This window comes from Zosterops lateralis (assembly GCF_965231275.1).
Source record: "Zosterops lateralis genome assembly, chromosome: 17".
Lineage (NCBI taxonomy): Eukaryota > Metazoa > Chordata > Aves > Passeriformes > Zosteropidae > Zosterops > Zosterops lateralis.
The window spans coordinates 4,888,684-4,916,663 of NC_139777.1; the positions used below are offsets into that span (position 1 = coordinate 4,888,684).

At 54.8% G+C, this 27,980-nt stretch overlaps 3 protein-coding genes across 7 annotated transcripts; 1 reads left to right on the plus strand and 2 right to left on the minus strand.

Moving 5' to 3' along the window:
• Window positions 1-21: 21 nt before the first annotated feature.
• Window positions 22-1,710, plus strand: SRRD (SRR1 domain containing; the record flags this gene model as incomplete). Its single annotated transcript, XM_083873867.1, has 7 exons — window positions 22-185; window positions 253-293; window positions 383-519; window positions 620-718; window positions 798-952; window positions 1,174-1,219; window positions 1,496-1,710. 7 exons carry the CDS (start codon window positions 22-24, stop codon window positions 1,700-1,702), a joined length of 849 nt encoding a protein of 282 aa, XP_083729993.1. The 3' UTR covers window positions 1,703-1,710.
• A 122-nt stretch (window positions 1,711-1,832) lies between these two features.
• TFIP11 (tuftelin interacting protein 11) lies at window positions 1,833-10,914 on the minus strand. The gene is made up of 12 exons (XM_083873866.1): window positions 10,619-10,914; window positions 10,084-10,237; window positions 9,214-9,370; window positions 8,778-8,905; window positions 8,159-8,311; window positions 6,975-7,484; window positions 6,073-6,179; window positions 5,670-5,838; window positions 5,235-5,478; window positions 4,522-4,664; window positions 3,881-4,046; window positions 1,833-3,275 (listed from the first exon to the last, which is right to left on the minus strand). Exons 1-12 carry the CDS (start codon window positions 10,813-10,815, stop codon window positions 2,920-2,922), a joined length of 2,484 nt encoding a protein of 827 aa, XP_083729992.1. The 5' UTR covers window positions 10,816-10,914; the 3' UTR covers window positions 1,833-2,919.
• A 157-nt stretch (window positions 10,915-11,071) lies between these two features.
• TPST2 (tyrosylprotein sulfotransferase 2) lies at window positions 11,072-27,409 on the minus strand. 5 transcript variants are annotated; one of them, XM_083873640.1, is made up of 7 exons: window positions 27,372-27,409; window positions 19,387-19,452; window positions 15,641-16,543; window positions 13,961-14,159; window positions 13,188-13,238; window positions 13,026-13,074; window positions 11,072-11,609 (listed from the first exon to the last, which is right to left on the minus strand). In XM_083873640.1, exons 3-6 carry the CDS (start codon window positions 16,474-16,476, stop codon window positions 13,045-13,047), a joined length of 1,116 nt encoding a protein of 371 aa, XP_083729766.1. In that variant the 5' UTR covers window positions 16,477-16,543; window positions 19,387-19,452; window positions 27,372-27,409; the 3' UTR covers window positions 11,072-11,609; window positions 13,026-13,044. The 5 variants fall into 5 exon arrangements, with proteins under 5 accessions (XP_083729766.1, XP_083729768.1, XP_083729767.1 ...); XM_083873642.1 differs by lacking the exon at window positions 27,372-27,409 and adding an exon at window positions 27,151-27,165; XM_083873641.1 differs by lacking the exon at window positions 27,372-27,409 and adding an exon at window positions 25,393-25,457.
• Between the last annotated feature and the right edge of the window lie 571 nt (window positions 27,410-27,980).

The window sequence follows — 27,980 nt, forward strand, 5'->3', positions numbered from 1 at the left end:
ACCGCGCACGTGACCGCGCGCATGGCGGCGGCAGAGGGCGGGTGGCGAGCGGGGCGCGCGCGGCGGCGGCGGCGGCGGGGCCGGGGCCAGGAGGGGGATGATAAGGATGATGATGATAATGATGAAGAGGAAGGGGAAGGCGGCCCCGGAACCGAAGCGATGCTGCGGCGGCTGCGAGAGGCGCGGTGAGTGCCCGGCCCTGGTCTGTGTGTCCTCTCCCCGGCCCCGCTAACACCGCGCTCTGCCCCGCAGGGACGATCTGCTGAGCTCCGGCTTCTGGGCGGCGAGCGCCGGTGAGTGCGGGGCGCGGGGGGTGCGGGGACAGCGGGGACGGCGGGGACAGCGAGCCCCGGCCCCGCCGCGCTGACCCCGCCGCCCGCAGGAGCCGTGCGGGCCCCGCTGAGCCGCCCCGACGAGCCGCCCGCCCGCTGCGTCTGCTACGGGCTGGGCCGCTTCGGGCGCTGCCCCGCCGCGCGGGACCAGCTCGCCTTCCTGCTGCTGCTGCTGGACGAGCTGCGGGTGAGCCCCGGCACCGGGGGGAGCCCCGGCACCGCGGGGAGGGAGCAGCGGGGATGGTCGGCGCCGGGCCGGTCCCGCTCACGCCGCGCTGGCCCCGTAGGTGCCGCCCGCCCGCTGTGCCCTGTTCGACCCGGCCTTTTCAGCGCGGGAGGAGGCGGTGCTGAGAGCGCTGGGGCTGTGCCTGATCCCCGAGAATGAGGTGAGGACACGGCCGGGACACGCTGCCCGCGATCCGCGGACGGGGCTGGGCCGTGACGGGCTCGGCCCTTCCCGGGCAGGAGGGGAAACACGACGTGCAGGGCGAGGCCACGGTGTTCTACATGGTGCACTGCGGGAAGGCCCTGTACAACAACCTGCTGTGGAGAAACTGGAGCCCGGCGGCGCTCTCCAAGCTGGTCATCATCGGGAACAGCTTCCGAGGAATCGAGGAGAGGTCTGGGCACACCCCGGGCAGGCTCAGTGCCTCCCACCCTGCTCTCCTCTTCTCTGTCCCACTACTTTATTGCTTCCAACAGCACTTTCCCTGTTTTTTGCATTTTCCTCGCCATACAGTTTTCAGCCCTCTCCCCCTTTCTCTGTCCCACCCCCTTGCAGAAAACCTGTCTAAATCCACAGGAATGTTGTGTCTAACATGGACATCTTCTCTTATTGCAGGTTGCTGTCCAGAATCTTGGAGAGAGATTATTCTTACATAGCAAAGGTATGAGGCAAGAGTTTAACACTATTGTTTGATGTTGACAACACACCTTTTAATAAGAAAGGAAATGAAATTGCCACTGGAAAGAAGAAGGGGGTTCTTTTGAAAACCTTTTTCCCCAGACAGTATAATATAAAACTAATCACTTTAGGATTGTTGAACATCTGCAGAACATCCTGGGGCTGAGGGTAATGTAACACCATTCTCATCCTCACTGGCTCAGTTTTGCAGGATGGGGCTTTTGCATTGTCTGTAACTTTCTCCCCAAATGATCTTTAGGTTTTGAAAGGAGTGGAGGAAATGGCCCTCCCCAGTCACCCCCGCTACCTGGACACCTTCAATGACACCTCTGTGCACTGGTTTCCCTTGGAAAAACTGCAGGAGCTCTCCCCTGAGGTCTGGGATTGCATGGAGGAGCCAATGTACCAAGACTGTGAGGACCTGGAGATCATCAGGAAAGGGGAGGGAGCCACTGCCAAGTCCTGACCGTCCCTGTGGTGGCATAGCTGGGATCCACATCTCTTCCCATGGAAGCTTCTGTGCAGCTGAGATGGAGCTCAAGTAGCAACAAGTGGCATCAGGCTGTGTCAAAAGTGGCAGCACCTGAATGCTGAGGTGATGGGATATTTTTGTATTTTATTTAATAAAAAAGTAAAGCTGAGCTTTGACTTTACACTCGCTGAACAACAGCAAACTAATTTCACCAAAACCTGCTTTGAAAACCATCCACACTGCAGTGACTGCTCTTTATTCCCTCCCCTTCCATAACAATTCAAGGCCTTTGCATGTTCTACACACATTTCAAAGCATCAGGAAGGGGAAATTATTTGAGGGGTGTGTAGTGGCAGTTGTTGGGGTCTGTTTCCCAGTGCACGCTTGAAAAAAGCCCCCAGATCTCATTTCTGCTGAGACCAGCTCTTGATCAGTCCTGAGAATAACCAGGACAGTTCCCTCCAGAGACAAAAAAAAAAAAAAAAAAAAAAAAAAAAAAGCCTTAGGGTTCTTTCCCTCACCTCTGTGCTCTTGAACACTGCAATCCCACAGGAAAAAGGGTTGGGACACATCCTGGCTGTGTGCAGCAAAGAGGAGCCCACTGTGTGAGGGATGTTGTGGGTACAGTAACTCACTGTCACCACAGCACACAGGCAGCACAAGCTGTAACATCTGTCACTAGAGACTCAGGGGACTCAGCTAGGCCAGCCCTCACTCAGCTGTTGGAGCAGAGAATGTGATCCCTCCTACCCTGCTGGTAAACCTCTGTCCCAGCTGGCAATTACAAGTGGCAGCACTGGTTGTCCTCTCTTACCCTGGATTCCCAGGTTGGGAAGTCTGGCCCTCCATCCTCTTGCCACCTCTGCCAGGAAGAGCTGCCTGAACAGCTCTTCCAACAAAACCATCCTGGGCTCCAGTGTCACTGGCATCCAGCTCCAGTGTCACTATTTACAAACCTGGAACTTGTTTATTCTGTTACCCAGAGGCTGTTCCTGGGTGATGACTGTCCCCAGCAGGGCCTCACTTGTGTCAATGAGGCTCTGCAGCGAGGTGGGAACCCAGGGTGATCTCCCCTTGCACAGAGGCCTCACTTGGCCATGTCAATGAGCAAGGTGGGCACCCAGAGTGGTCTCCCCTTGCACAGAGGCCTCACTTGGCCATATCAATGAGCAAGGTGGGCACCCAGGGTGGTCTCCCCTTGCACAGAGGCCTCACTTGGCCATGTCGATGAGGCTCTGCAGCGAGGTGGGCACCCAGGTCTTCTCCCCTTGCACGAACACCACGCCCCTGTCGATGTAGATGACAATTCTGCCGAAGGTGTAGAGCTGCTTGCCCTCGTGCCTCTTCCCGATGACGGGCATGAAGACGATGTTGTGCTCCTCAGCCTTGGTCTGGATGAGGTCTTTGAAGTTCATGGGCACGGAGCCGGCGGCGGCGCCGATGCCGCGCTGGGCCATGTTCTCGGCCTCGCGCCGCTCCTGCATGGCCTCGTACTGGAAGTCCTTGCGCCGCTCCGTGTGCGTCAGGTAGGCGATGTTCTCCCGGGCACCCGGCTGCATGTACCCGCCTGGGGAAGAGAACGGGGAGAACATGGTCCTGAGCTGTTCCCAGAGGGAGGCAGCTACATCCAGGACACCAAGCAAGATGTTTGGAGTGTGGTGTTTAAGTCTGGGCTCAGAAAGGGAGTTCTTGGTTTTGGGAAGAGGGCAAATTTCAGGTGTTGCTCCCCCTCTCTTTTATACCCTTCTCTTTTATACAGTGTAACTCCCAGTGAATTCCCAACAGTCCCTTTTAGGTCTTAGGGAGTCATGTGATAGGGAAGGGAACTGCTGTAAAGGTAAGGAAAAGAACTGGTATCTCACTATAAAGAAAAAATATCTAATAATGACAGCTTTAGAAGTTGAGCCCTAAAGGATGATGTCTGACTGACAGGGCAAGGCTGGAACAGGTAGCTCAGGAAGCCACCAAAAATCTGTTTTTGCTTCAGTGCAGCCCAGCAGCACCTCAGAGGTGTTCTTTAAGGACAGAGCAAGGCAGAGCCCATTGACTTTCACTGCTCATGGGAGCTGCTGCTGTGCTGCCAGCAGGGCCATGCCCCAATCAGCCTCCCAGGAGACACACATGACTGTGCTGCCAGCCCAGAGCAGCAGAGCCACCCCACAAGCCACCTACCCACGCTGGAGGACACGGCCCGGTTCATGATGTCCAGGGCTTCGTTGAATTTGTCTTTGATGGAGGGATGTGCCAGCACCTGGTCTGAGAACATGGACTTCCAGCCCAGGTACCACTTGGTGATCTCTTCATAGTTGGGGCTGTTACTGAGCCAAGAGCAGAGCACCTGCAGAGCAAAGGACAGGTCAAAGGCAGCACAGGGATGTTTGTGCAGGAGAGGCCTCTCTGCCACAGAATCCCAGAGTCATGTAACATGGAAAAGACTCCAAGAGTATTGAGTCCAATGTGTGACCAATCACCCCCTCATCAATCAGCCCAGAGCACTGAATGCTACATCCAGGCATACTTTAGACATTTCCAGGGATGGGGACTCCATCACCTCCCTGGGGAGCCCTTTCCAGTGCCTGGCCACCCTTTCCATGAGGAAATTCCTCCTGATGTCCAACCTGAATCTCTCCTGGCATAATTTACCACTTAGTTTATTACTGAGTGTCAGTAAAAGGAGGAACTGTTCCAATGACTACTGAGCTGTGAGTGGGAACCAGGCCAGTTCAGCACCAGGGCAGCAATTCCAGGACAGGAATCACTAAAACACTCCCCCAAGTTAATCAAAACTCTTTCCTCAGCTCTCAGTGTCTTACCTGCAGCCACTTTGGGAAAAAATGTTTCTCTAGGAGCCCAACAAGGCTGGAGACAGAAATCATCCCCTCCCAGTCGATCACCCAGTAAAAGGCATCCATGTGCTGCTGGTGTGGGTTGATGATGAGTTCATTCAGACACATCCCTGGGAAAGGACAAATAGAAAAAAACCTCACTCAGTTTTATCAGTGCCCTGGCCTCTTTCACTCTTTCAGTACACAGAACTTGAGCAGCACCTTTGTGTTATCCTAAGGGACAGAGGGGATCTTTGGCTGATCCTGCTACAAAATGGTGCATTTCCACTTCCAGTGATTACAGTTTGCTGCTAGAACTTGGAAACTAAAAACACTTGACTATTTTTTAACCTTTGAGCCACTTTGGATTACAAAACTCATGGTGAAACATTAGAGCACACCAAGGAATTCAGGAGTAACAGAGACACATCTCACAATGTGGTCCTACCTGACAGCTCTCAAATATTCCTACCAGATGGACGATTTATAAAAAATTAGACAGAGAAGATAAAGAATAACCAGTAATTCCTCATATTTCTATAATCTTTCTGTCTCTGTAGCAGAAAATCAGAGGCAAGTTTGGTCTAACCTCACTAAAAACAATCTCTGATGTAACTCCGGCACCTGAGGATCTTTCCTTGGTGTCAGGGCGAACATGCCACCACCAGATTCCCAAAACCCAGCCCTGCCTATCATCTCACCGAGTTTAGGCACGATGTTCTTGACCATGAAAGCCTCCCAGGAGCCAGGAGTGAACACATCCTTCCAAGGCTGGAGGATGAGCTTGGCAGAGGAGTCACTGGGGTGCCACTTCTGCAGGGCGTTGGCCAGCTTGTTGCGGATGGGCGAGTACAGCGGCTCCAGCCGCGCCTGCATCAGCGGCAGCCAGGGGTGGATCCACGAGTGGATGGGCACCGTGTCTGTCAGAGGATTCCAGCTCTCCACCTTGGGGCACAACAGGAAACATTAACTGAGTCCAGCCACCAGCAGAAAGTTTATTTGAAGCACAAAGAGCTGTGATGCAAACCCCAAATCCTCAATCCAACAGCAGAGGCCACACACTGGTTTGAATTCCAGCTGGAATTCAAACACGGGCTCAGAGTGTGGCTTTGCTCTCCCCAACCCTCTCCTCTCACCTCCTTCTGCAGCTTGGGGAAGATGAGCTGATCCAGAATGTTATCCAGAATCCACACAGGAACAACGTTCACCCAGCTATCCAAGAAATCCACCATGGATCCACAGTTCCTCGGCTGCCACCGCGCCACGATGTTTCTGACATATGGCATCCAGATCTCCCACATCAGTCTGGGAAGAAACCCCAAATAAACCTAAGTGAAGCTCAGAGCTACAGCCTGGGCCTAAATAAACCAAATGGGAGCTGTTAGTTAAAGCTGCTACTTTTCTGTAGCTGCAAACCGGATTTGAACAGGCCCAGCAAGGGAATCCTTGGGAAAAGCTCCCTTGTGTCTGCTCTTTTCCATTCCTCAGGGAAGCAGCACAGGAAGACGCTGCACAAAGTACAAATAATTTGTTCTTTACCTGTGAAAAGCATCTGTTGACAGGTCCTGCCCACTGTGGGATAACAGCTGATCATTTTCCAGAAGGCTCTTCCACTTGGCTATGATCTCTGTGCCATATGTGCAGTCCTGGGAATGAAAGGGTACAAATGGTCCTTATCCTTTTCCATTAATTCCAGCTGGGATCTGCACAGCACAGGTTGATGGTGTGCGGAGCACAGCCAGCCTTCTCACCTCCTCTCAGGGCAAGCCAGGAGCTTGCAGTCTTAATTCCAAAATCCCACAATCATTAAAGTTGGAAAAGAACTCCCAGACCATTGAGCCAAACCTGTGACCTCTCCTCACCTTGTCACCAGCCCAGAGCACTGAGTGCCATGTTCATCCTTTCTTAAATGACTTTTAGTAAAGTCCTGCCAGAGAAAAAACCCACCTTATGGTATTAATACACCTCCAAGGAGAGAAGAGGACAGTCTGAACTTCCCCAGGTGTACAGAGAAATCCAGACTCCATCCCCGCTTAAATGGCACTGAGAACAGACCGTACATCTCTTATACCTGACAGACAAACCTCTACTGCTTTTGCTAATAAACAACAGCTAGAGATTTGTTTTTCACCAGATTTTTCATCTCAACACTCATAAAAGGGATTGGTTTTGACCTTAAAAACTTATTTTTACCCAGCAAATGTCTGAGAGTGGAGACAGTATAGGGTTTCACTTTGTCTCTTTTCTTTTTCTCCAGACTGATCAGGAATTTAGAATCTCAGCATCCCAGACTGGTTTGGATTTGAAGGGACCTCAAAGCTCATCTTAAAGCTCACCATGGGCAGGGACACCTCCCACTAGACCAGGACACTTGGGACAAGGTAACAAAGATTACTGGAGCCATCAAGTGAGAACTGCAGATAACTCAAACCAACACAAACCTTGAGGGGATCCCAATTCTTAAAGTATTCCTTCATCAGAGGATAAACTATGGCCACTGCCAGGTCCACCCTGTCTGACATCCTGTACTCCTCATAGTACTTGTCCTGCAGGGTCTCAAAGATCTTCGCACATTCATCCAGAGTCAGAGGATTCTCACAGCCCGGCTGCATCCGCCTCTCACACTCCTCTACCATGTCCAGCACTTTGCTGAGGTTGCTGATGGCCTTCTCCTCGTGGGACAGCACCTCAGCCATCTTCTGGATCTCGTGGCTCAGGTTGACCACCATGTCCCTCTCGTACTGCAGCTGCCGGTCGCTCTGGATGATCTCCTGCTCCGTGATGTCGATGAGCAGCTGCAGGTTGTGCTCCAGCTCGGGCAGGGCAAAGCCCTGGGGCTTGGAGTCCTTGCCCAGGGGCTGCTGGGGGCTGTCATCTGGGATGTTGTGCTTGTGGCTGATCTGGCTGTAGCTGTAGTACACCTTCTGCTCCCGCCCCGTCATGTCAATCACCTGCCAGCACACAACAAGGAACTCTCTCACAAAAAACTCTTGCATCTTCAAAAAAAGGAGAAAATCCCTGACTCCAAACTGAAATCTGGAGATTTCCAAGGACCTTAATTACTCCAGGAGGCTGCTAATGTACACTGTGTTTGAACGAGGGGATTGCCTCCACAATGGCCTTCTTCAGACATGAGGAGTTAGAACAAATTAGAGACAATCTGGAATCAGAGCCAGAAGAATCTCCTCATCTCATCCCAGTTCCACTGAATGATTCTACAAGCAGTGATCTTGCCATCAGTTACACTATTAAAACTTTTATAATTTTATAATGACCCTTCAATTTCAGACTCATCATTTTACTGAGTGCACACCAGACAAACCCCTTACTGTCCCTGTGAGGCAGAAGTTGATTCAAACAATCCCGGAAAGGACAACTGTGATTTCATAAGTGGGTGAGTGTTGATTATGACAAACGTGAAACAATTAAAATTAAATTGCAATTAACCCCCTACACACACTCACATTTAATCTGTCACCACATCCAGGTGACACAGAGCTATCACATGGATGAGTTCCATGAGGCTGCACAGGCAGTTCCTAGGACTGGCTTTATTGAGGTTACTGGTGACACCAAAGGGCCCAAACTGTTCCTCAGGGGTCACCTCTTGGCTTATCAACCTCACCTTGACCTGGGAGAGCTCCTTCTGAGGGGCTGCAAGCTGCTTGCTGATCCTGCCCTTGGCTTTCAGCTCTTCCACTGTCCTGTAGCTGTACTTGGGCTTTTTCTTGCCTCCATTCGGGTCCTTCCGCCACTGGCTGAGCTCCTTCTGAAACTCCTGGACAAAAACAGCAGAGTTGTGGTGGCTGCTCTTTGTCACACCCCAAATCTGCTTCTTTTTACAGGAAAGTAACTGTCAGATCAACGAGGGATTTGTACAGGAAACAACTGGGAAGTAGAAAAGCTCATGCCACAGCTTGGATGCTGTGGGCCAGTCACCCATCCTATGGATTAAATGAACAGGATGTCCCTGATCTTTTTTTTTATTTAAACAAAAGACAAATATTATTTATGTGGGGGACTCTTCAAAGGAAGGATTCTAGAAAAGCTTCTGAAATAGACTGAGACAGAAGTAACAAAAAACATTACAATGATAAGCAAGGTTGCCTTAATGAAATTAATGTGCTTTGTGGTTGCCATCTGATCTAATATGAGCCCAAACAGTTTTCTCTGGCACAGAAATTAAGAAAACTGAATTTTGTACACACAGCACTGCAGGGAAACTGCCAGAACCCCAGAAATACCTCCTCAGCTTCCTCTTCTGAGTCCACCACAGGGAAGTCCTGCAAGGACTGCGTGGTCCTCTCGGAGCCATAAGCGCCCACAGCACCTTTGCCTTTCCTCTGCTTGGCCTCGATGGGATTGATGATTCCTGGCAGGATGGGAATGGGGTCAGGAGGAGCAGTTTGTGTGCTGGGAGAGTGCAGAACAGCCAGGCTTTCCCTACAGGTTACCAGAGCAGCACCAACACCTCCCTGGCACTGCCTCCAGCGCCGTGGTACTTACAACATCACCAATTCCCTGTAAAATCACTTCATCCCAGCACACACCAAACTGCCAAAGCACAGCCTTATTCCCAACCACAGAAGGAAGTTTAAGCCACCTGGCAGTTCTTTAAGGAATCCAAGCTCTCCTCCAAATCCCCAGTTAATAATAAACCACCAAACACATTGACAGTACCTTGAGCATTCTTCCCCAGACCCCTTCCAGGGACATATCCCATCTTCTGGAGAAGCTTCTGCCCGATTCCTTTCGTGTGTCTCTCCCAGCTGCCAAAATCCACGAAGGATTTGGAGCCCCCTGCAAAGCCTTTTTGGCTGGGCTTGAAATTTCCACCCTGTCAAAAAACAAAACACAAATAAAAACCTGCAGCCCCGAGGCTTCAAATAACCAAAGAGTGTGCAAAACTCCTCTCAGAAGGTTCTTCCCAGAAAGGATTCTGCTGTCCCCACACTGCCCAGCTCACTGGAACCTCGATTGTGCATCCATGAAGCACCTATGGAGATTCCTGAAATTCCTCAAATGGGAAAGGAAAGCCCTATAAAACTATGGGTGACAAACCTGTCAGTTCTCAGGTTCCACCACCAGATTTAGCTGAGGCTGATTCCTGATTCTTTCTGGTTTTAACTGAAAATCAGGGTATGAGTTTTAATCTATAACATGCCTGGATTTGTCTGTTCTGTGAAAGCAGAAAAATAAATTCTCTGAAAGCCAGGAAACCACAGGAATTCTCTTCTTTAAACCTCCACTGACCAAAGGGAATATTGAGAAAAATTAAAGGACTGATTCCCAAGGATACACAATCATTATATCAACATACAGTTGTACCAATAATTTATTATTTTGATTTTTGTTTTATCAATGTACTTGATAATGTACTTTATCAATGATTCAAAATCCAGAGCAAACACTTCCTGTAATGATACATTTGGACTTCTGTTTTAATTATTTCTCCCTTTTTAGTGCTCTATTACAGCTTCACTGCCTTCCACCACAGCCTGAGTTTCATAAATATAAAACAGAGAACAGTAAATTTCCTGGAGAACTCACTGTTTTTAACTTCTTGGGCACAAACTCCTTGGGAATCTCCTCCTGCTTCACAGGCTTCTCATCGTCATCAGAGTCCTCATCAGAGATCTCCTCGGCCGCCGATTTCCTCAGCCCAGCACTTACAAAGCTCACGGGGGCCGAGTAATCCCTGGAGCTGCAAAACGAGAGGGAATTCTGCTTCAGGGCACATTCCTGCAGGACCCTGGGGGCTGCCGTGCTTTACAACCTCCCAAAAATGAGATCTTAAAGGCTGTCGAGCTGTTTAACCCTGCTTTTGCCAGGCAATCCCCATCCTCCCCCCGGCGCTGCAAGGGAGCGAGCACATGGAAAATCTCTACAGCTGAGGGAGACTCGAGGGCAGCCTCGGCCGGGGATCGGCTGCTCGGGTGGGTGTCCACAGCCGGGAAAGGCCCAGGGAACGGGGGGGAAGCGGCACGGAACGGGGGGGAAGCGGCACGGAACGGGGGAGAAGCTGCAGGGAACGGGGGAGGTCTTGGGGTCCCTGAGCGGGCCGGGGGTCCCAGCCCGGCCGTACCGCTTCCCGCCGAAGCTGGGCCGCTCCTCGTCCGAGTCGCGCTCGGCCCACACGCCGTAGGTCGCCTCCTCCTTGGTCTGGCGGTGCCGCTGTCGGTGCGGGTTGAATTCGTTCTGCAGGTCCCAATCCGACACCTCGAAGCTCTCCATCTCCACGCCATCGTCTCCGTCCGTGCCGTACAGGTGCGACATGGACATGGTGGCAGCACCGGGATGCCCGGCCCGCTCAGGAACTCCTGACCCGGGAACCCAGAACCGGCCCCGGCCGCGCCGCCGAACCGGATGTGCCCCATTCACTTCCGGTCCGCTTCCAGTGGCGCTTAGGCCCCGCCCCCAAACCATAGAGTCGCCAGGAGCAGAGCGCCGCCTTGTGGCCCGGCGGGGTAGAGGGGGCGGAGCCCGCGCGATTAATAATTAAAATATTAAATATCAAATCAACACTTTAATGGTGTCCGACACCGGGGGTAGAAGGGGGCCATATATTAACTCTGCAATAGCCTCTGCAGGGTCGGGGAGGGGGTGGGGAGGAGGGCACACGCACCACAAAAGGCTCTGCAGGGCCAGGGGGTTGTCCCTGACCCTGGAATTGGGAACAGCAGGACCGGGGTGGCCCTTCCCGATCTCAGGAATACCGAACGGCAGGGACGGGAGGGCTGCTCCCCACACCGGGAACGGGGAAACGGATCACAGAGACACAAACGCGATGTACAGAGTCCTCCAGCCGCGGCACAGGGAATCTCCTCCCGCCCCGCCCCGAGTCCGGATTTATTTTATTTCCACAGCTGCGGAATATTCCCCACGGGGCGCCGGGAGAGGCCGGGGACGTTCCCGCCGCGGAGCACGTTTGGCCTTTGCAAATAAATGCAAATACATTCCTGGAGCGCAGTCATTTGGCAACAGTAGGAGCAAGCAATATGCTTGGAGAACCGATTTCCACGGGCCCACGGCACAAACTCTTCCTTCTCGGGCAACAACAGGCCATTGGCAGCGTTCTGCAAGGGAGAAAACACAAAAAATCAGGGGCAGGGTCCCCTCAGGGGCATGATCCCCTCAGGGGCAGGATTCCTTCAGGGGCAGGATCCTCTCAGGGGAAGGATCTCCTCAGGGGCAGGAGGCCCTAATGAACAGAATCCCCTCAGGAACAGGATCCCCTCAGGGAAAGAATCTCCTCAGAAACATGATCCCCTCAGGGGCAGGAACCCCTCAGGAACAGGACTCCCTCAGGAACAGGATCCCCTCAGAAACAGGATTCCTTAAGGAGCAAGATCCCCTCAGGAACAGGATCCCCTCAGAGGCAGGAACCCCTTAGGGACAGGATCCCCTCAGGAACAGGATTCCTTCAGGGGCAGGATCCCCTCAGGGAAAGGATCTCCTCAGAAACAGGATCCCTTCAGGAACAGGATCCCCTCAGGTGCAGGAACCCCTTAGGGACAGGATCCCCTAAGGAACAGAATCCCCTCAGGAACAGGATCTCCCCAGGAACAGGATCCCCCCAGGAACAGGATTCCTTCAGGAACGGGATCCCCTCAGGAAAACAGGATCCCTTCAGGAACAGGATCCCCTCAGGGGCAGGAACCCCTTAGGGACAGGATCCCCCAAGGAACAGAATCCCCTCAGGAACAGGATTCCTTAAGGAGCAAGATCCTCTCAGGAACAGGATCCCCTCAGGGGCAGGATCCCCTCAGGAACAGGATCCTTTAAGGAAACAGGATCCCCTTGGCAGCAGGATCCCCTCAGACTAGCACAGCAATGCCCGACTGAGGGTCTAAAACCCCTGTAACACAAAAAATGGCCAGAAAGGAACCAATTCTCAGCCCAGGACGGGGGACACACAATTCCTGATCTTCCCTCAGTGCTTCTGATCTTTTTCTAGCCCAACCATCTGCTTGTAGACAGAAACTTGCTCTTAAAAGAATAGTTTTAGCACCAAGAATGATATTTTATGCTTTAGCGTGGAGGAAGGAACATTCAACACATCAACAGTTGTCTCTGGAGCAGAAGCCCAAGGCAGCAGCTTTGTTTTCCATCATGTTTTCCTTTGTTTTCTATCCCCTTCCTCAGGTCCATGGCACGTCCTTGGAGGCAGCTGGGGAGCAGCTCAGCTCATCCACACATTCCATGTGTCCCAGCTGCCCGCGGGGACGGGCTGCAAAAACCCTCCCAAGCGGCTGAGTTCCATTTTGCAGCTTTAATCCTGTTCCCAGAGCTCAGGAAAAGAATTCCTCACAAATGGTCCCACACAGCAGCATTGTGTGGTTAAGATCTGAGGCGACTGTGAAGGATCCCTGGCACCAGGAGTGTGCCTGGAACTCCAACTGATCCACAGAAATCACACAAACCAAGTGTCAGTCCTGGAGAAACACAGGCAGATTTGCCCAAATCCCAAAATTAAGTAAACAGGGTCTTACCTGGAAATCATTAATTTTCTTAGTGAGAAGATGATGTGTTCTGAGTCACCTGGAAGAGCCCCAAAAGAGAAGGGTCAGCTCTGAGGCAGCATTCCCCAGGGGAGGGAGCAGGGACCAGGTACCTGGTGTGTCCCAAACCCTCAGGGTACACCTGGCTCTTACCTGCAGGTGACCTTTGAGATTGGCCGGTGTTTTATAATCCCCCTTTAAAACCTGTGGGAAAGAGAACCTGGAGTTATCCCCTGGGGTAATGGAATCACCTCTGGGTCACTGCTGCCAGCCATTCCCAACCTTCCCAGGCTGCACCTTGAGTGCTGTCCTGCTCTGGGTCCCTCTCTCAAAGACAGATGAGGGTTTGGAGCACGTCCAGGGAAGAGAACAGAGCTGGGGAAGGAGCTGGAGCACCAGGAGCAGCTGAGGGAGCTGGGAAAGGGGCTCAGCCTGGAGAAAAGGAGGCTCAGGGGGGACTTTCTGGCTCTGCACAACTCCCTGACAGGAGGGGACAGCCAGGGGGGATCAGGCTCTGCTCCTCTGCTCCCAGGGAACAGGGACAGGATGAGAGGGAACGGCCTTAAGCTGTGCCAGGGGAGGGTCAGGTTGGACATCAGGAAGAGTTTCTTCAGGAGGAAAGGGTGCTCAGGCCTTGGAACTGCCCAGGGAGGTGGTGGAGTCCCCATCCCCAGAGGTGTCCAAAGAACATGTCTGATGTGGCATTCAGTGCTCTGGGCTGGTGACAAGGTGGGGATCGGGCACAGATTGGACTCGATGGCTCTGGGAAGCCCTTTCCAACCAGAATGATCCCAGAATTCTGTGATTCTGTTTTCCCTGTGTGAGTCTTTCCCCCTGCTCTATCCCAATCCAGTTCAGCAGCTTCCCTTGCTCCGGAGGGCTCCGTGAGCCCCTGGCCTGTCCCCCCCCACAGCAGTGGCACTCACTCTGTGCGTGTTGTTGACAACCAGGGGGTCGGGGTGGCCGTAGTTGGGGGGGTTGGCGTAGGGGTCATAGCCCAGCCTGGCCAGCATGGGGGCGATGTGGGCCATGTCCTGCAGCACATCCCCCGGGATGTGCCCGATCCATTTGGATAACGCCTCCATGTTCACCGGCTTGATCACCTGGTCTGTTGACCTCTCGATCCTGGGGAAAATAAAGGAGAAAAAAACCCAAAAGACACGCTGGTTGGATTTCATGCATGTGCTGCACTCACACACACAACTCACGGCCACCTCCACAGAGAGCCACAGGACAGGACCTTAAATCCTATTCCATCCCACTCCCTACCATGGATCCTATTCCATCCCACTCCCTACCATGGGCACAGACACCTTCCATTATCCCAGCTTGCTCCAAGTCCTGTCCCACCTGGCGTGGGGAAGCAGACCCTGGCAACCATAGCTCCAGAGGCTGGGTTCTCCTGTTTAGAATCATGGAGTCATTAAGGTTGGAAAAGGCCTCTAAGACCAGTGAGCCCAACCATTCCCCCAGCACTGCTAAGGCCACCACTGGCCCATGTCCCCAGCTGCCACATCCATACAGCTTTTAAACTCCTTCAGGGACAGTGACTCTACCACTGTTTTGTTCCAACGCTTAACTACCCTTTCAGAGAAGGAATTTTCCTTATTATCCAAACTAAACCTCCACTGGCACAACTTGAGGCTGCTTCCTCTTTTCCTGCAGGAGGGATCTATCCTGCACTGAGACAGGAATTTTCACCAGGACACCTCCGCTTATCAGAGGAAAACAATGTAAGATGTGTGGGCTGTAATACAAGATACACCCGGTGACCCCTATGAATATTCAAAACCTGATCTAAGCAACCTGGACCAATTTACCTTGAGCAAACAGGGAAGCAGAGCCAGCTGCATGCCCAGGGCATCCTGGAAAACTGGAGCAGCTGCACATCTCCCGTGGCTCCTGTGCCCTCACCACTGGGACACCAATAACTGATACGGAGACTTGGATAATTCCCTCACATGGCTGATTAAATTTTGCTAAGGCTGACTTAAGCCTCCATTTAGAGAAGAAACAGCATTAAAAGAGGAAAAGAAAGTGGGAGAAAGTAAACTCCCCCCGCACATGGAGAAGCCAGGAGGGAGTGCTGGGCGTGCCCCTACTGAGCAGGTATTGCTTTTATTCTGCAATGCCAGCCCCAGACCTGGCAAAAACTGCAGCTCATCATCATTAACAGCACAACTAATCACACCAAGGAGGCATCTGAGGACGGGTGGAGAAAGAGGCATTAAAGAGCTCACGTTTCAGAGCAAGCAGCTCTTTGCAAATTAGAGACTGAAATAATTTCTGCAGTGTCAAGAGAGATTAAACAGTCACCTGCTCCTGAAATCCTTGCTTGACAAGCTGTTCTGTGGAGTACAACAGATTGGGAGCATTAAAGCCATTTCTTACTCAGGAACACGAACCCCGCTGCAGCACAATGCGCCATCCCTCCTCCCCCAAAATCACACACAAAAAAATCACACACCAAAAAATCACACACAAAAAAACCCACACACAAAAAAAATCACACACAAACCCCAGCAACATGGCTCTGCCCCCAGCTTTAGCCTGCTTTGCCTAATGAAAATACTCCTCAAAAAGCCAAGGAAGGAGCCGAGACTCACTTGGAAAGGGACACCCCGCCGGGCTTCCCGATGAGCTCCTCATGGTGCAGCACCGTGTCGCTCCAGGAGATGTCCAGGAACCTCATGATGTTGTGCATGGACTGCTCGGGGTGCAGCACCAGCTGCTCGTAGTAGACAGGCAGGCAGCGGGCGCGGCCGATCTCCAGGCACTGGGAATACATCACCTCGATGGCCTTGTTCCACTTGGTCAGGCAGTCCCGGTAGCTGTTGAGGTCGAAGCCGGCGATCGTCACCTTGCGCGTGATCATGGAGTGCACCGAGGCGCGCCCGTCCCGCACCATCAGCAGGAACTTGGAGTTGGGGAACAGCCGGGACAGGTACACGGAGGACTTGAGCGTGAAGGGGTCCTTGTTGCAGAGGTACCTGGCGGGCTCACCGTGCTTGGCGATCACTTCCAGGATGAAGGCCTGCATGGCCGCGTCCAGCACCTGGTCCGTCACCCCCGCCTCGTCCAGGCGCATCTTCTCGCGGCCGGACTTGGACCAGGCCTGGCGCATGGCCAGCACGCGGGGGATGATGCGGGTCTCCTCCCCGCAGCGCACCTCGGGGTGGGCGTCCAGCATGGCCCTCATCAGCGTGGTGCCGCTGCGGGGGACGCCGCCGATGAAGATCAGCGGCATGTCCTTGCTGTACCGGTACTCCACGTGGTTGGCGTCCACCATCACCAGCTCTTCATTCTCCGGCCTCATCAGCCTATGCCTCCTCTCGCTCAGGACCTGCTGGCACTCCAGGACCTGCTGCCCGAGGTGCAGGGTCACCATCAGGGCGGCCAGCGAGCCCACCAGCAGCAGCACCCTGCGCGTGGTGACCCGCATCCTGCTCTCCTGGGCACAGGCTGGGGGCTTCAGCTCTCTGCTAGCGAGTGTCCAACCCCACGGGCATCTGCAAGAGAACAGCGCTGTCAGAGCAGCGGCGGGGCCAGCCCTGCTCCGATGGGATGCTGACACCATCCCAGCATTTCATCACCTCCTTCGCTTATCAGCACCTCCCAGGCTTGGTGCCTTACACCCAGCAGGTAATTAAAGTCTGCCTCGGTGCACACCCTAAGAGAGAATTTCTGCATTGTTTGTGCTCCCAGAAACACAGGTTTATGGCTGGAGCAAAGCTCCAGGAATATTTTGGAGAGGAGGAGCCCTGTATACCCATGGAGTCCTTAAAACAAAACCTTTACAGAGAGCCTGTTTCATCCCAGATGCTTGGTGAGGTTATTCCTCCTAAACCCAAGCCAGCACTTCAGCACTGCTCACCTCTCAACCACCTGCATCCTCCCTACATTTTGTTTAGTTTAACTCTGCGGTCACAGGGGAGGGGGAAGCTGAATTGAGAGAAAAACAAAAGCCTCTCGTGCCAGCTTTAAGGGTCTGAGTCAGGAGAAACCGTTAGAATGAAACACTGAGAAGTCCAGCTCTCTGAGAGCGAACAGCCACACGCAGCGTTCACCGCCCTGCCCTGCCTCGGAAACTGACCTGACCGAGAAATCCGTGAAACTTCATCTGGCACCGAGACTTTTTAGGGTTTTCCACGGCTCGGCAGGACATCCAGCAGGAAGGCTGCAGCCTCTACGAGTGCCCAGCTCAGCTGCGTGCCCGGAGGGACTCCCGGGAATGCTGGCACCGCTTCCCGCCCCCTCCCCCCGTCCGCCCCAGTTGCGAGTGCAGGTTTTGCAATCCTCCCCTGGGCTCACCCCGGGATTTCCAGTTCTTTGTGATTATGAGGCTGGAGCAGGAGCTGAATGGAGTGGAAGGAACGGGCCGTCCATGGATTCTGTTTTGCTGACAGAGGCCAAAGAGCTGCTCCAGAAAAGCGTTTTCTCCCCTCCACGAAGGAACACATTGCGCAGCAGCCCATGGGGGAGCAGGCAAGAGAGAGCCTGGAGCTGGGCAGCTTCCCTGCTCCTGCCCTTCCTGCCAGGCACTCAGGGACTCACTCTGCTCCCCCCTTTCAGTCTCTCACATCCCACTGCACCATCCCGGACTGCTGCTATCCACTCACCAGCTTTTATCCACTCCTGCCCAGACAGTGCCTCTCTGCCAGCCCAGGGATGCTCTTCCCCAACCCAGCAGCACGGCAACATCACTACCAAAAGTATTTTTGTGGCTTTTTACTCCCTGGTCCACCCTGACCAGCTGCTCGGTAACATAACCAAGCTAAACAGCCTCAACTGCATCCCCAGGTATGAGATAAAGTGGGTGGATTTGTTGGGATGTAGATCAGAGGGACACCCAACAGCTCCGGCATTTTTGTGGCACCAAGCAGAGTCAGAGCCATTAACAAGATAAGTGCTGCTCCTTCCTGCTCTCTTCATCTGTTTCAGTCATGTAAATATATTCAAATGCTCACCCCAAAATAATTGCAAATGCCACAAGACCCATTTCAATGGATGGCAGAGGAGCAGGCAGGATTTAGGGCCAACTGGAATAATTAAGGCGATGCAGACCAAGACAGGCTAATTAGCAGCAAAGGCTGCATCGTGAAAGGAGGCTGGAGCACAGAAGTGCTCTGTTCTCCAGGAGAACCAACTGACAGGGAGCAGTTCCCATCGAGATGCTCCAGCAGCTCCGGCTGAGCTGCAGAGGGAACAAAGGGACTCTCATGTTGTGTGTGATGGGAGGGCAGCTGTGCCAGGGGAGGTTCAGGTCGGATATCAGGAGGAATTTCCTCATGAAAAGAGTGGTCAGGCCTTGGAAGGGGCTGCCCAGGGAGGTGGTGGAGTCCCCATCCCTAGAAGTCTCCATGGAATGCTAGGAATGGCACTCAGTGCTCTGAGCTGGTGACAAAGTGGGGGCTGGGCACAGGTTGGATGGTCTGGGAGGACTTTTCCAACCTGAATGATCCTGGGATTCTGTGAGTCCCTGGGGACCACCCTGCCTATCCAGCAGGCAGGGACACAGCCCCCACTGCTCCCACCCAATGCCACCAGCATGGGGAAGCTCCCACTCTGCGTGGGGAGTGGGAAAGGCAGGTGCCTACAGGAGCATGGCTTCTCCCCTCTGCTGAGCTCTGGACTCTGGCTCTGCCCCTGCACAGCAGACCCTGGCCCCAGGAGGGCTGGAATGGGACAAACCTCTCCGTTGGGATCATCCTGGAATCACCCCAGTGTGCTGGGAGGACTGAAGAACATCCAGAGCGTGTCTGGCCATGGGCCGGGAGCAACCACAAACAGCCCAGCTGGTTCTCAGCTCTTTTGTGCAATTCTCCACTGAGAATTTCCTACAATTTATGGGCCTCATTAGTCTGTGAGGGAAGATGGATGGGTCATTTCCTCCCCAGCAGACACTGTGCTGGAATCATGGTGTAATTAGGTGCAGGACTGTCTGAGCAGAGACAACACCCCTTCAGATGCCCAAGCTGGCTCTGAGAGCTTCCCACTCCAGCAGGGATTAGGAAGCTAGGACAGCAGGACAGGGATGTGATCCAGGGCCAGGGGCTCTGTCCCTGGCCAGCATCAGGGCAAGGCTGGCACCCAGAACATAGGGAAGGATGGGAACCAGTGGGGAAGTGACAGCAGAGTGACAAGAGGTCTATAGGCAGCAAGTCTTCCCTATTCCCATGCTGATGGGACTTGAGCATGAACAAAGCTGACACTGTGTCCTGCCAGCTTGTGAAAGCAACACAGGCTCAATGGGGCACCAGTGGTGGTGTGGACAGATGTGAAACATCATCAGACATGTACAGCAGCCACCCAGCATCCCAAGAGAACCACACATCCAGCTGCTTGCTCTTACCTTTGCCCCGTATGGTCATTGTGCTGCTAGTTGAGCTTCATGCTGAACCTGTGGCCACCAAAACACCTGATGGAGAAGAGAAGCCACAGTGTTGATTTGTTTATTTAGCACACTCATCTGCTCTCCTCCTCAGAACCTTCCCCTCCTGCCCACAGCCTCCTCTGAGCCCCAGGGAAAAGTGTCCTTGGAGGAGCTGGTGGTCCCAGCTCATGGTCAGTGCAGACACCAGCACTGTTCACAGAGCACAGCCCAGCCAGGACACACAGAGGGAAGCAGCAGGGCAGCTGCTCTTTTAGGAAATGCAGCCTCCTGGAAGGGAGAGGCCTCAGGGGGACCCGAGGAGCCGGGATGATTAAAACTCAGGGGATGACAATCCAACCGGGCACAATTCCAGCACACACCAACCGGCACAACAGCCTTGACCAGAGGAAGCAGCTCCAGACTCGCCTGCTGCAAATGCTGAAATCAGGCACAAGTCAGACGATGACCAGAGTCCCCGAATCAGTGACAGTGACAGGAGACAGAGCCCAGAGGACCTTCAGGCCTGCCAGGACCTCCCAGCTCCAGCCCAAAGAACAAAGCTCTCTCCTGCCAAGCACCTTACCACCTGCCAAGCACCAGCCACTCACAGCATGGAAATTCCTCCAGGTTGGGAACCGAATCCCTGGACACCAGGTTTCCCACAAGGACACAGCACCTGCACCCACAAGGACTGCTCCATGCCAGGGAGCCCAGCAGCCTTGGTGCAGCTGTCCTACAAGCACAGAGCATTCTGGGGACAGTCTGGGGACACAGAGCTGCAGCAGAGCCCTCTGAGGGGCCAGGACCCAGCGGGATCACAGGATGTCACTCTGCTCCCAGGATCACAACATGGGACCATCATGGGGTCACTGTTGCTGGGACATTCCCAGCCAGCTCCCTCTGGCTGCACAGCAAATCCTGGCCCTACAGGATGTTCCTGAGAACATTTCCAGTAGTGACACTAATGGCTATTCCAGCCACTCGAGTCTCCCCTCCTGCCATCGAGTGTCACCGGCCCCTCCGCCTCAGCACTAAGGAGAAACCAGAGGGAAACTCCACCCAGCATGAACTCTGCAAGGGCTTATCCGCAGTGCAGGCGCTTCCCTGAGAGGCTTCCTGCTCAGCCTGGCCTCCATGGACTGCAGGATTCCTGCTCCTGACCAGGCTGCAGCTGCCACATCCCTGGATGTGCTTCTGCAGTGCTGAGGTGCAGGGACAGAGGTGGTTTAACAGCCCACCCGACTCACCCTGCTCCAGAAATGGCTCCAGCTCTTCCCTGTGCACATACACACGGACAGACACAAGGACACGTACTTGTTTGTGACTTCCTTCCTGATGCTGTGCAGGGCGTCACCACCAGCTGGGCTCCAACAACAGCTCCGACAAAAACACGAGTGAAAGCCCTGAGTGAAACCCCTGACCTTGACACCTGCACTGGGAACAGGTAAAAGCCACCCCCGGCACAGCCCCCGTGCTGGCACAGCACCCTCAGCAGCGAGGAAACACCATTTGTTGAAGTGTTACAAACAACCACAAAACCAGTTTCTATGAGAAGCCCCATAGGATCAAAAGCTGCATTTTTCTTCAAACCCTTCCCAGAAATGATGGTCATACAGTGCAGCCTCCCCAAAAGACGTAGGTGTGGCCTGGAAAATTTGAGCTCAATTTGTTGGTGCTTAATAAAAGGATGAGGATCTGCAGGCACCCTTGTGGCGGAACAGCAGCAGAAACTGTGGTCAGCAAGAAATGTCTCAACATATCCAACTCACATCTTTACAAATCAGCAATATTTAATTACTGAATTGATAGTCTCCAGTTCATTTACAAAAATAAACACAGCTTGCCTGAGGGCCACTGCTTCATCTCAACCTGAGCTCAGTCCAATGCTGGCACTGCTGATAGCAGCTCTGCTCCTCCCGGATGCTCCTGCTGGCTACTTGTACGGCACATTTCCAAACATTTCCCAAGTATCTCTTTTAGCAGGACCGGAATGCAGTGAGCATGGAGTATGGAGCCAGCCCCAATCTCCACCAGGAGCCCACAGAGGCACCATGGGGGTGGCTGTGGTCACTGAGTGCAGCGTCAGCCCTGTTGCACAACCCCAGCTCGTGCTCCTCCACCCCAGCACTGCACAGATTGGGATCGATCTCACAGGGAACAGGGTCCAACCCACCCACTCCAGTGGTGGGACAGGAGCTCTGCACGTACCTCTGTTGCAGGGGCCCCAAGCCTCGGAGAGAAGATATGAAAATTAAGCTGCTGCACTTCAAAAAAACACCCCCACAACAAAAAAGAAGCTGCTGTCAGCTACCACGTGGCGAGAGCGGCACCTCTGAGAGCAGGACGGGTTTGGTGACTAAAACTGAAGCTGCACTGCAGGTCATGAACCCAGGGCATCCACTGGAACGGAAGCCAATTCCAGTGAAAACACAGCCAACCCCAGCAAAAACACCTGTGGTCTGGAGCACTTCAGAGTTTTGTGTTCCTTGGAAAATCCCCACACAGCACTAACAGCCCCTGTGGTTTACACTTGCACCTCCGCCATCATCCCAGCGAAAACTAACGGTCAAAAGAGTCCAGGGATGAGTGTTCAAGCAGCCACCTCAGCACCTAAACCACTCAGAGGCTGCTGCAGCTGCATCTTAGCACCTAACAGGCTCAGGGGGCAAAGGGGAATTTATTCTCACTACCAAGGACCTAGAAAAATAAACCAGCAGAACCTGCTGCCCCGAGGATTAAGACAGCGTGTGCCAGCTTCAAACACTTTGGCTCAGAAAAGCTGCAAGGTGAGAGCCCTGAGCCACACCATCCATTCCAGCCGAGCATTCCTGCCCTGCATCCCAGAGAGGGCTATGGGCTCTGTGTGCCAGCCAGCTCCAGCAGGCTCTATATCACATCAGCAGAGAATCAACAGCCATTTCACAGCACAAACAGACCGTTGGTTTATCGCCTCAAGGCTGTTACGATTAGCAAAACGTTTTATTACCCTGCTCAATGGTACAGTGTTCCTCAAACAATAAAAATCCCACTAATTTACAGTAAGTCCCTCTGTCCATCCCTCATTCTGAGCACAGCAACAGCATTTTATCTTCCTGAGATGGAAACCTCAGCATTCACCCTGCCAACCTCACAGGAACACGGCCTTCAGCTCAGAGTAGCAGATTAATTATGGAATGCCCAAGGGGAAAGCTGCTGGCAGGACACAGGGATGGAGGCACCTACCCACTCCCCAGCACCTGGCACCAGAGCACAGCAAGGCTCCGGCACATCAGACGTGCTTGTGCTGAAATGGGACACGAGCTCTGCACTTCAGAGGGAGCTCCTGACTTTAATTAACCCACAGAGCTTCACCCTTCCTTAATTAATCTGCAGTTGCTGCCTCTGGGGGACAAAGGCAAAGCCAGCACAGGTGCCACTGACGGTGGCACTCCCACGTTGGCTCCCCTTGTGCCCTGACCAGTGACTCCACTGTCCTGCTAGAGGATGGGGAAAGCTCTAGGAAAGCACTGAGCTCTCCTCCAGCTCCTCTTGCCCAGGGAAGCTGTGGCAGCCTCGTCCCTGGAAGTGTCCACGGCCAGGCTGGATGGAGGTCTGAGCAACCTGGTCTAGTGGAAGGTGTTCCTGCCCATGGAAGGGGGGGTGGAACTAGAAGATCTTTGAGATCTTTTCCAACCCAAACCATTCCATGATTCTGTGATGATTCTATGATTACTCTCCATGCCTCTGACCAGGTCCCTCCAGCTCTCACCCCTCGTCCAGGGTATGTCCTGGGGATCCCCATGGGAGAGGGGCACCAGGCAAGGGGAGCTGGGGGTTGCAGCCCCCACCACGCTTGATGCAAACACAGCTCTTCCCTCACAAAACTGCACAAACATTCCCTGCAGGAATGTGGGTGGTCAGAGCCTGCCATACAACAGGGAGAAAGAGAAGTCAGAGGAACTGCTAGAAAAAACACAAAGTATCTTCAAAAAATATTTTCCCAATCCACACGCCAAACCCTAAGTCTCAACAAGCTCCATTCTTGCACGCACAAAGATCAAGATCTGCAAATAAAAAGTTGTTTCTGCAAGACAAACCCCAAAACCTCAAATTTGCTTAAGAAACAAAATCAAAGTGGTTTATTTCCCCATGCAGCAACAGCAGCAGCCCTGGAGGCACAGCCTGAGGGCAGGGCAGGGCAGGGTAGCAAGGATGGAGGTGCCACTGCTCACCCTAAAGGCAGGGAGGGGAGAGGGGACACTGCTGTACCTTCCCATCTTCCCCAGCTTCCCTGTTCCTTCTTGTCTTGTTTCCTGCAGCTCCCTGAGGAACAGTCCTGAGCACAGGATGTCCAGCAATGCCCAGCCACACTCGGCACAACGCATGCCGTAACAGCAAGCATTTGGCTACTCCATAAAGCCAGAAACTTTGGGAAGCACCAGCACCCACTCCAACAATGTGTGAGTTTGTATCCTCCTGCTCCCAGCCCCAGTGAGGACGGGCAGTGACCACCCCCAAACCCTGGCATGGGAGAAGCCCTTATGAAACCACTGACAGAAGAAACGGAACCAGGTCCTTCCGAGCCTGTGCCACGGCTGCCTCATCAGCCCAAGCAACCCTGCACGGCACATCCGAGCACCTTCCTGTCTGCACGGGCCCTGCTCCTCCTCTGCTGCCACTGACATCTGCAAATGCTGGGCCACCAAGGCCTGTGCCTGTGCCCCGAGTGCCACCCGGCCATGCTGGCCTGCAGCCAGCTGTGAGCACAGCTGCCCGCGGGGGTGGCAGCTCAGCCACTGCCAGCAGCAGCCACTCGCACCACAAGATCCCTCCCAGCACCGAGCAGGAGCAGGAACACTGCAAAAGCTTCCCCTGCCCCCAGCACAGCAGCCTGCGGCTCTGGAGCCAACATGCCCGTGGCCATTCCTCCGTGGAGAAGCACCTGGATGCTTCACAGCCCCTTGAGAGCCCCCAGTCTCAGTCAGGGGTCACTGCCTGGGAATGCAGGGTGGGAAGTAGTTGCTTGCTTCACTTCCGAGCACTGCGTGTTGAGCAACCCCCACTGCTGCTCTTGTTTGCTGTCCCTGGGAGGGGACAAGGGGCTCCCTCCTGCCTGCACCCACACTGTGAGGCACCACAGCACAGACTGGGGATGAAAAGGGGGCAAAAAAAGGGCATAATTCATCTTGAGAGAGGAAATTTTCGAGAGAATTCCTGCAGGAATTCTGGAGGCAGACAGGGCACTGAAGGCTTGGAAAACAGAGTGAACCAAAGCAGGCAGCTGACACCAGGGCAAGCATCTCCCAGGTTCTGTGTGCCTGCTGCCTGTGGAATCTGGAGGGAAACGTGCTCAGCTGAGGTTCCTCAAGGCATCACAAATTCATCACATGGCGCATCTGCACGGTGCCAAATAAAACCACCTGCTGGGGGTTTGTTTTCTCTCTCCAAAAATCTTCTTGACAGTCCCCGCGTTTTAACAGCGCTCCTGCCATCCCACACATCCCCAAAGGCTCAGCGTACCCGTAACGCAAACTGCCTTCGGAAAAATCTCCTTAAAATAGCGACAGGAATTACTAATACAGTTTGTAAAACCTACAGGCAGAGGATGGCAGTGGCACGAGCTTGCCCATGCTGGTGAGCCCACCAGTGTCCTGCAGAGACCCCAGGCCTCAGCCTGCCATATCCCCCTGCAGTAAAGCCCGTCAATGCCAGCTGCTGTGGGCAGGACCCGCACAGTGCCCGGCTCAGCTGCTGTCCCCCAAATTCCAGGCTGCCTCTCTTGTGTGACTCTGCACAGACCCTGGGCTCCCTTTGGGCTCTGCAGCACAGCTGCTCCTGTGGTGCCACATGCAACAGCCTCGGGGCACCAGCTGCCACCGGCACGCGATGGCAAACCCCGCTTGCAGGCACTTGACAGCTCCTCACGAGCACCCTGCAGCATTTCCACTGAACACACGGCAAATCTGGAAATCTGTTAGCACCAATCATCGGGATCTCCCCACTCACCATTGCCCAGGCAGGAGGGAGCAGCACGGCTGTGCCGAGGGGGGGACTTGCCTCCCGAAACCGAGTCCAAGCAGCTGGCGGGGCCTGGCAGAGGGAGGCGTCTGAAGGGGTTTCAAGCTGTGAGATGATTTTTGGACAGAGCCCGAGCATGCAAACAAACACAGCGAGGGACAGAGCAAAGGCCTCTGTGATGCAAACCATTCCCTGCCTGCAGAGGAGGGCAGCCCAGCTCACGCTGCCAGCCCCGCTGCCAGCAACCCCAGCCACAAGTCCTGAGGAACTTGAGCTGGACAAAGTGTGGATGTCACATCCCTGCCACACAGGGCACAGCTGAGTAACAGATGGGCACTGCCAGGGGAGTGCCAGTGCTTTGGGTGGGCTGCAAGGTGCCAAAGCTGCTCCTCAAGAGCTTATCTGCCAAGGGGGGATCCACATCCCACAGCCACCCTGACTCGGTGCTGCCAACACCTCTTGAGCCTCAGCAGAGACTAACACTGCCTGAGACCTGCAGGCACAGCCTCTCACTGGGCACCCACCTGCCCAGGCCACCAAGCTCACTCTGGTATAGGAGGGCAGTTCCAACCCTGGCTGAGCTCTGGACACCTGGACAGATGGACAGCCCCAGCCCATGGGTGCCTCTGTGTATGGCATTGCTCAGGTTATAGGGGCATGGCTTAGTGCTGGGGTGTCAGAGGGGTGCCATGGGAGCAGGGAGAGGGGACCAAAGTGTGCCAAAGAGCAAAATGAGAGGATAAAAGTACAAGGAGCACCCTGGGCTGAGCACCTTGTCCCACATGCCGTGCATCCTGCACTGTGTTCTGTGCACTGAGCATCCTGTGGCCACCTCAGCACACTCTGCACTGCACGGAGTGCCCTGCACCCAGCACCACTCGTGAGCAAAGCACTGAGCATCCTGCCCTGAGCACCGTGTACCCAGCACTGAGCATCCTGCCCTGAGCATCCTGCACCACTCGTGAACCCAGCACTGAGCATCCTGCACCCAGCACCACTCGTGAGCAAAGCACTGAGCATCCTGCCCTGAGCACCGTGTACCCAGCACTGAGCATCCTGCCCTGAGCATCCTGCACCACTCGTGAACCCAGCGCTGAGCATCCTGTGCCCAGCACCACTCATGAACCCAGCGCTGAGCATCCTGCCCTGAGCATCCTGCACCACTCGTGAACCCAGCGCTGAGCATCCTGTGCCCAGCACCACTCGTGAACCCAGCACTGAGCATCCTGCCCAGCACCCAGCCATGGTACTAATGAATCCAGCTCTGAGTATCCTGCCCTGAGCATCCTGCACCCAGCATCACTCGTGAACCCAGCGCTGAGCATCCTGTGCCCAGCACCACTCGTGAACCCAGCACTGAGCATCCTGCCCAGCACCCAGCCATGGTACTAATGAATCCAGCACTGAGTATCCTGCCCCGAGCATCCTGCACCCAGCATCACTCGTGAACCCAGCACTGAGCATCCTGCCCTGAACACCCTACACCGAGCATCCTGTACCGGCCACTCAGCACTACTCCGAGCACTCTGCACCGCACACCCAGCACCGAGGACCGCTCTGTGTCCCCAGCACCGAGGACCGCTCTGTGTCCCCAGCACCGCACACCCAGCACCGAGGACCGCTCTGTGTCCCCAGCACCGCACACCCAGCGCCGCTCTGTGTCCCCAGCACCGAGCACCCTGCACCGTTCCGATCCCGCATCACCGCCCGGCATCCCCGGCACCGCGCACGCCCCGCACTGCGCACCGAGCATCCCCCGCCGCTCCGCTCCCCGTTTGGCTTCGCCCGCACCACCCACCGATCCCCGAGCCGGTACCGGGCACCGCCCGCCGCGCAGCCCGGCCGCTGTCACCTGCCAGCCGGCGGGGCTGTGGCGGGAGGAGCGGGGACACAAACGGCAGGGGCAGAGGCGGTACCGGGCCGGGCCGGGCCGGGCCGGGCGCTCCCCGCGCTCCCCCCGCACTCACCGGGGCCGCCGCCGGCCCGGAGCGGCGCGAGACGCGGCGACGTCACGCGCACGCGGGGCCGGGATCCCCGCCCGCCGCTCCGCGCGTGCGCCGCGCGCGCCGGGCACCGGGCGGCACCGGGGGGACCGACCCCGTGTCCCTCCCCGTGTCCGTATCCGTGCCCCTCCCCGTGCCCCTCCCCGTGTCCCTGCCCGTGCCCGTGTTCCTTTCCCTGCCCTTGCCCGTGTCCCTGCCCGAGCCCATTCCCGTGCCCGGTGCTGTTGCCCGTGCCGCTACCGGCCGCAGCCGTCCCCGCCAGTTGTCGGGAGCGCTCCGCACTGCGCTCTGCCCGCGGCCTCACCCGTTATCCCCGGTCCCCGCCCCGCTCTCGGTGCTGCCTGTGTGCAGCGCTGCCGTCATTGCTATCGCTGTCATTAATCACCGCCGTCGCTAATTAGCGGTGTGGGAGCGCGGGGAAATGCCACCCGAGTGCCCCACCGGGAGGCAACGGGATGGGAAGGGGGAATGAGGCCGCAGAGAAGTGCCCGGTGAGGAGGGACAGCATCCGAGGGGGAAAAAAAAACCTCCTTGAAAGTGAATTGGTCTTTGATTGACTGCGGTTTCGGCTGT